The following is a 7,753-nucleotide window of genomic DNA, read 5'->3' as shown; positions in this document are numbered from 1 at the left end:
CAACACAACGCATGTCAGGTGTACATGAAGTGTACCTGCATTGCACGGGGGTTATTAATTTCCAGTGAAGTTCATGATTCTCAGGGGGAGGATTATTTATTTATTTATTCTTGTTTTGTATTAACAAGGTTTTTATCATTTTCTTCCCAAGTGTTCATTGACAGACAAGCACGGACTACTGTAAAACCGTTGAGTCGGCTATCATTGTTGCCGCTGCCATTTAATAAATGCCACTGCATCATTGTAGTCACACACTGGTGTATGATGAAGTCAAGAACTCTAGTCTAAATATCTATCTTTATCATCACATTTCTTGGGCCCTTTTGGATAATTCATGTAATCATGATTAGTAGTGGGCAAAACATTTTGGAAGATGTTTGTCTTCTGTCGGTCCATTGTAGAAATCAAATTATAGGAAAAAAAAGAGAAACCCAAAAATTGTAGAGGATGTTTCACATGATCATCTTGAAGGTTATCGAGGTGAATGTATTCTCAAATTCTTCACAAGAAAGAAAGGCCAACAATTAATTGGATTTGAAATAGTCGTCCGTTCCTAAAGCTGCATCATTTATGTAACTGACTGACTGACCGTGGCCTGTGTGGCTTTTTGATGCAATGAAAACATCTGTTTTATCTGAAGGAAACTAATCCATTTAAGCACTACCACTACAGTGAAAAATGCATGCTGTATATGGTCATGGTCAATGTGACTCATCCATCCATCCATCCATTCTCTGAACCACTTATCCTCACTAAGCTCGGGGCTGTGTTGGACTCTATCCCGGCTGTCATTCGGCGAGAGGTGTGGGACACCCCGAGGTGGTTGCCAGCCAAACACACAATTTGATTGACACAGCACAGTTTTCACAATTTTACTGTCCAAAGTGCTGTAAAAAAACAATGTATACAGATGTTCACTGTGAGGCTCAGCAATGCTAATTCTTTGGTCAATGATCAGACATGTCCCTTTTTTTTGGTCTTTTTTCCGCTTTAGTCACAATATACAATATTGCCATTGAGCGATTATAATTAAACCTCTGGGAGCTTGTGACTGTTGGGTATCAATATAAGGATGCTTGTGCTGCATTATGACAGAAAGGGCAGAGTAACTCTATTTCTCGTCTTGCTGACTGGTTTACAGCTTCAGGGATGAAGGGCCGGTCACCAGCGGCCCATTGGGACAGAGAGCGGACAAAAACATCACATAGCACCCACACTGCGCGCAAATCACCTTGGTATGTACAGTCGAACCTTGTTTCAACGTACCCCGTTTACGTTTTTACTCCTATAATGCTCGCATTTCAAAGTCCCGAGTTCACATAATTCATTTTCCATTTGCCGCTTTTGCTTACAACGAACACCTTTATAATGTCAACTTCATTAGAACGACGGGATTTTTTTCCCACAAAATAATGAAAAGGTGTTCGTTAGAACGAACCGTGGGAAGCTAACTGCCACCGCGACCTTGCTTGTAAACAAAATGCACAGCGCGGGATCCCCCCATTGCCTATCAACGCTACTGATCGACTCATACATTGTTGTACTTCCGGAGGCACAGCGCAGTCCTGAGCACATGGTCTGAAAACATGTCTAGTAAACGGAAGGAAATCTTGCTGTCTGTCCTTAGAATACGCTCAGTGTGTAGTGCGTGCTATGTTTGCTGAATACCATCATAAGTTCCACTCTCAAGCAACAGTCCACATTCTTCCAGATTACGAAACTCTTCCACGCTGATGAAGTTGTAGTCCACTCCAGGAACTTCCCCCTCTCTGGGCTGACGAGTTGTACCTGCCAAAAAGAGCACAGTTTAGAAGAACCAGACAGAAAACTAGTTCAGGTGCTCCGGATCCAACACTTGGCTTTCAGAGTACAGTGAATTTTTGATGCAGGGAATTCATCTTGAGCAAATTGTTCTGTCTGAAAACATCTGACAAAATGCTATTCATCTTAAACACAGTCTGATGAAAGTATCCAATGTCTGAGAAACCCACTTTTCAATAAATGGTGGTGTAAATTACAGTCAAACTCAGGTTTGCCTTTGAAGAAAAAATGTCAAAAGTTTTGACTTTTTCAAAACCTGTATGGCTCCTCCGGGAAATGAAAATCAAAAGCATTCGGGAAGATTTGTTCCCACTTGTCACAAGGTTCTGGGATTAAAAAAATAAAATAAAAAAAAACATGACAGCGATTGCCAGCGGCTGTTAATATGAGACAATGTTGATGCAACTGTTCAAAGCTAAAAATGGCTCCGTTTACTTCACTTTCAATCGACCTCTCAAAATAACCTAACCTAACCTAAACCACAAGGTGATGTTTCTGGTCCCGGGTCTTAACATCGCTGCAGTTACGATGTTGAAATAACAATGCTCCCATACTGCTGCATCTCATTAATAAAGTACGACACATTGCCTTGACGATGCTCTCATTTTAGAGATGCTGAAACACATTGTTATGGAAAACACTTCACGCTTCTTAACGCGCCAACTCTGCTTAGCATCATTTTCGCTGTAATCAGGGATTTTACAGAGCCACTGCCGAAGTCGCTCCGCTACGTTTGCACACATGAGGAAATTTAACTTTGCATTTAATGTCCCCATTCTTCATTTTCATTCTGTGCCAGCATCCATCCTGATGCAGCTGTGGGCCATCACTTCTAAAACGGCTCAGTTTGCGAAATGGACACCCGTTTATTCTGGCTGCCAGCAAAAGGGCGAAGTGGCTAAAACTACAAAAAGGGGACATTTTCCAACTTAATCCAACTAATGCAGTGAACCTTGAGATGAATCCGTTTATTTGTCATCATATAATGCTGAACGTTTTATTGTTTAGCCTCTTATGGGCAGATGTGATAGTTAAGACTGTTTCATGTTTAGAATCTTTTGCACTAATAGAGTAAGATCATACACATGTGCTGAGGTTGAACTGTGAACAAAAAGTGAGGGGGAAAAAAAAATCATTGGGCATCGCACTGCGCACGTGCCTGAGGACATGTTTGCAACCGTTTCTGGAATCACCTCTGTGTGCTCTGGCAAGAACAATGTATTAGCATTGTGAAGCCCACACGCAAACGTAAAAGATCAGTTCTGCTAACAGCCAGTTAACTCCCGGTTGAACTTCAAATACCGGTACTCATTAAAACAGACTGTTCATAAACAACAAGCCCATCTTGAGACAGTCGAAGCTCTTTTCAACGTACCCGGTTAGGTTTTCAGCACTGTAACGTTCACATTTCAAAGTCCCGATTTCACGTACGGTAATTCATTTTTCATTCGCCGATTTTGCTTACAGAAAACACCTTAATAACGTAGACTTTATTAAAACGACCAGACTTTCCCCACAATATAGTGAAAAGGACTTCGTTATAAACAAACAGTGGCAAGCTAACTGCCACCGCGACCTTGCTTCTGAATTTAAAATGTACTTTTTAAATTGTCAAAACGAAATCTCCCGGACGAAGCTCAGCCGAGACTATGAATTAGCAAAAACTGACGATTTTGACAATCATCTGTAATGACAAAAAAATTGAGGTTGAGTTTGAGGCCAACAGATTGAAAGATGATCGTAAACAGCTTCCGTGCGCGGCACATGTTGAACTGGAGAAGGCACTTTTCATTTGCTGACTGAATGTTTTCAGAGATGAGGTAGGAGCGCTACAGTTGTTTGCTTCATGTCTAATAAAATCATTTTTTTCTTCATACTGTATGCACATATTTGTAATTTGACATATTATACTGTATTACGTGTTCATGTTTTTACATCGATAAATGTTCATATTGCATTAAACATAGTTGTTGGTGGTCATTTTATTGGAAATAATTTTAACGCACTCCCGTTATAACGTACAAATTCGCTATGTCCCTCAAGGTACATTGTAATGAGATTCGAGTGTAACATAAATCAAACGTGACATATGGGGTGTGACTTTTTTTTTTAATCATTGGCCTGCAGAAGAAACTGTGATTCAACACCCAAGTGAGTTCATGCTCTGCATATCACAGAAATTGCCAGTCTATTTTTTGCTTCTTGTAGGTAAGAATATCTAACACAACTCAAAAAGCCCCAATATGCATCCATTCATCATCTATATATTGAGTGACCTTGTAACTTTTTTTTTTGTGTTGTCATCGAAAACTTCAAATGGTCTGACAATAACCTGTATGAACAGTTCCAATCTGGTTTCCGCCTACTCCACAGTAATTTTAGGAAAAAAATGTGGATTATCTCCAAATAAAAAAGAAAAGGCCAGTCATTGAAATGTGGTATTTCCTCCCATGATTCTTCTTTAATCAATCAATATATTTTCATTTTATCCAAATACTCTGTTATTCAATAGAAACTTTAATAGGATGTCCAATTACTAAAATATTCTATAACTGCAGCTTCAGTTGCTATCCCAACTCAGAAACATGGATTCTTTCATCCATTTCAAATCACAACTAAAAAATACAATAGCTTACATTTTAAACAGCTCAGCTATACAGCCTATTCAACCTAATACAGTACCATTCGATCTGCCTGTTTGTTGTTTTCAATTCATTTCTTTCATTGTTGTATAGCGTCCTTGAGTGCCAAGTAAAGGGACTTGAAATGCATTATATTGTTATCTCTGCTAAAGACATTAGCTTCTCGATACACGATTCCTCCATTTTCTCTATTTGTCTTTGTTTCTTATCTTCCACTGAGACACAGTGTTGGTCCACACCCATAACGGATAGCCAGTGTAAAAGGTGAGCTGTGGCTGGCACTGAGGATGTATCTTGGGATTCTGCCAAGATGTGATGGATTACCTGGTGGCCCCGGACCACTGGCACTGTTCAGCTCCTGTCATCTTTATAAGAGCCAAGCACAATATTTAATAAGGCTTCAGGCTGTCTGGTGAAGTAGAAAGTCATGCTTCTACAACCTTTCGCTATGTTCCTTAGGCTCATGCTCGTGTCGACGAGCAGGCTTGGACTACCGGAGCCAGACAGCTGCAATTCATTTGAAGCAACAACACAACAATAAGCCGAGATACGGCTCAGGGGAAAAACTTTGCTTGTTGATATCACATTGTTGCTGGATGGTGACTTATTGGAATGTTCCACTCCCAACTAAATGTGAACTCACTTGTAAGCTAGACAGTGTGTTTGAATTATTGGACTTGGCGTAGCAACTCTTGGCGAGTCCACACATATAGTTTGCTAAAATGGCAATCATCTTATTCATCATTCCAGTTGCAATTAAAATTATTACTCTCATACTCACAGGGAATCGTGCGCAGGTACAGGTTGTCCCTGATCACCTGCTGAAGCTTGTGGTCCAGGGAACCCTTCTGGAACTGCAGGCTGAGGTAGTGATGCAAATCGGCATTCAGCACCTTCCCTAGGAAAAAAAAAAGAAGACTATATTTCAGTCATCCCCCCAAAATATTATTATTATTTTATTTTTTTTTTGAATTGAGGTAGGAAAAAAAAAGAGTAAAACGTTGAATGCTCATGACTGGTAAAGATTTGGCTATACACAATAGTGTATCAATACACCAGGAACGAGGAACCACCTTATGACCACTTGCTTGTGTAATCATAATGAACCACATAAGCTGTATCAAATATTCTGCAAATACAAAGGTATTAATTAGTTTTTGATAGACACTGTAAGAGTGATATTAATTCATTAATAAATTATACTGAGAGCTGTTCAACATAGTTTTGATTCATGCAATCAGAATCTGAATCAGAATCGGAATCATCTTTATTGGCCAGGTATGTACAACACACAAGGAATTTGAAATAATGAATTCAAGAAACAGTAACTGAAACTACCCACGGCGCTCACTTAAAAGTGCAACACCCCTGTAAACTACAACCATAGTATGAGGTATTAAACAGTTTACTGGATATAATTACCTTGTACAGGTGTTCAAAATGGTGTGTGTAACTTGTGTAACTGTGTCACCAGAATTAACTGACAAGAAATCACAAAGGGCACGGTGTACTGAGACCCAAGTTGAAATCGATTCTGTGTAACCTAACCTGTGTAGTCACTTGATTATAGTCAACCGCTGCCAATGTGAAAACATTTCAAAATTGTAATCAGATGTGTGTACCACATGACATGGAGAAAAGTAAGAAAGTGAGACGACCTTTCAGTGACTACTGAGAAAGCGAAAATATAATTGTTTTTAGAAGCCTCAGCGGGAAGAACTGAAGAAGACATTTGGTTCAGCGGAAGAAAGACAGCGACGCTAGTCTGAGTTAAAACTCAAAACAACAAATAAGGGTAATGTTTATGAAGAAATGTGTGTTACGCAACATTTTGCTGTTCAAGAACGCTTGCTGGCTGCATTGCAGATGTCTAATAAAATCATTTTTTTCTTCATACTGTATGCACATATTTGTAATTTGACATATTATACTGTATTACGTGTTCATGTTTTTACATCGATAAATGTTCATATTGCATTAAACATAGTTGTTGGTGGTCATTTTATTGGAAATAATTTTAACGCACTCCCGTTATAACGTACAAATTCGCTATGTCCCTCAAGGTACATTGTAATGAGATTCGAGTGTAACATAAACCATGAGGAACTAATATTTCATCTGGAATTCGAAACAACTCGGGTGTGCCTGCTTCTTCATTGAAACAGTCGAGCAACTGCGGTATAGCTGGGGCCAATAGACACACTGTTACGCAACTCTTTGGACTTTTTACCAGAACAATGCGAGTGAGGAATTTAGGTCAAGGGAATATAAGCTGGGTCTCAATGCACGTTGCACAAGCTTGCGGTCTGGTGTTCCCAGAACCCGAAATATGGAAGACATTCAAACTAAAAACATAAAACAAAACAAAACAATGTCATTTCTGCTTCGGAATGTCCAGGAAACCAAACCCAGAAAGGATCAGCTGGAATCAGTCGTGACAATGGAGGTTACTAATTGTCGCCATGGGATTGCAGAGGGTAGATGCCCCATCGGGTTGACAAAATCAATCTCCCAAATGTAAACGCATGCAAATCACCTCCCCTGTCTAAAGCCAAATCCAACTCCGGTACACAGAACAGGGCAGTCTTTGTGGCTCGCCTGTCAGGTTGCGTTAGTGTGCCACATCATATCTCCATAGACAGAGAGAGGCAGAGAAAAAGAGAGGGAGCGGTACCTCTGAGCTTTCCGCTAACTTACATGGTAGCATCATCGCTGGCCTGCCAGGGTTATGGTTTGATGCAAGTGGGGCACAACAGAAGTCTTTGTGCTTTGTCATTTGCCTATTAGACAAATACCATTCGGTTTCAGGGGTGGAGCATCATTAAAAACTGAGGGAGGGCAGGGATGAGGGGTTTTTGTTAGCAGACAAGAGTAATGGTGATGACATGGGAGCGTACAAGAGAAACGTGGCTTGTCCCGATCCTCCTCTCATCATTATCGCTGCATCTCTCCTCTTTGCCTTTCTTGCTGCGGACATTTATCATCCCAGGTGGATCCCTGTGAGACTGCTCGCACCTTTGCTTAAGATCACTTTCAGAAATACCAGTCAGCTGAATCCCACCTCTCCTTCTCCGTTTCCCCACTACAGTATTTGCCTTTGAAACGTTTGATTTACCTTCTCTTTCCGAAGACTCCGTTCTTAAGTCATGTGTGAGTCAAGTTGGTGTTTAATAATAATGAAGATGGTGCACTTAAATTACACTAATAAATTAGAATTGTAACACTAAATTTTTTGCTAGGTTTCCAAAACATGTGTATGTCTGTGAGAGTGTACTGTATACTTTTCTCTC

At 40.1% G+C, this 7,753-nt stretch overlaps 1 protein-coding gene across 1 annotated transcript in view; it reads right to left on the bottom strand.

The window, feature by feature from the left end:
* The window catches only part of LOC109528586 (membrane-associated guanylate kinase, WW and PDZ domain-containing protein 3-like), a 105,605-nt gene that overhangs the window by 39,524 nt on the left and 58,328 nt on the right, over window positions 1-7,753 (bottom strand). The window contains exons 2-3 of the mRNA XM_019891383.1: window positions 5,245-5,361; window positions 1,669-1,788 (exon numbers count right to left, since the gene is read on the bottom strand). Of these exons, the coding sequence (XP_019746942.1) occupies window positions 1,669-1,788; window positions 5,245-5,361 (237 nt within the window). The remainder of the gene's footprint in view (window positions 1-1,668; window positions 1,789-5,244; window positions 5,362-7,753) is intronic.

The sequence above is a fragment of the Hippocampus comes genome, unplaced genomic scaffold (genome assembly GCF_001891065.2).
Source record: "Hippocampus comes isolate QL1 unplaced genomic scaffold, H_comes_QL1_v1.1 scaffold174, whole genome shotgun sequence".
Lineage (NCBI taxonomy): Eukaryota > Metazoa > Chordata > Actinopteri > Syngnathiformes > Syngnathidae > Hippocampus > Hippocampus comes.
Note: the sequence above shows the minus strand (reverse complement) of the source record. Positions and strands in the feature narration are given on the sequence as shown.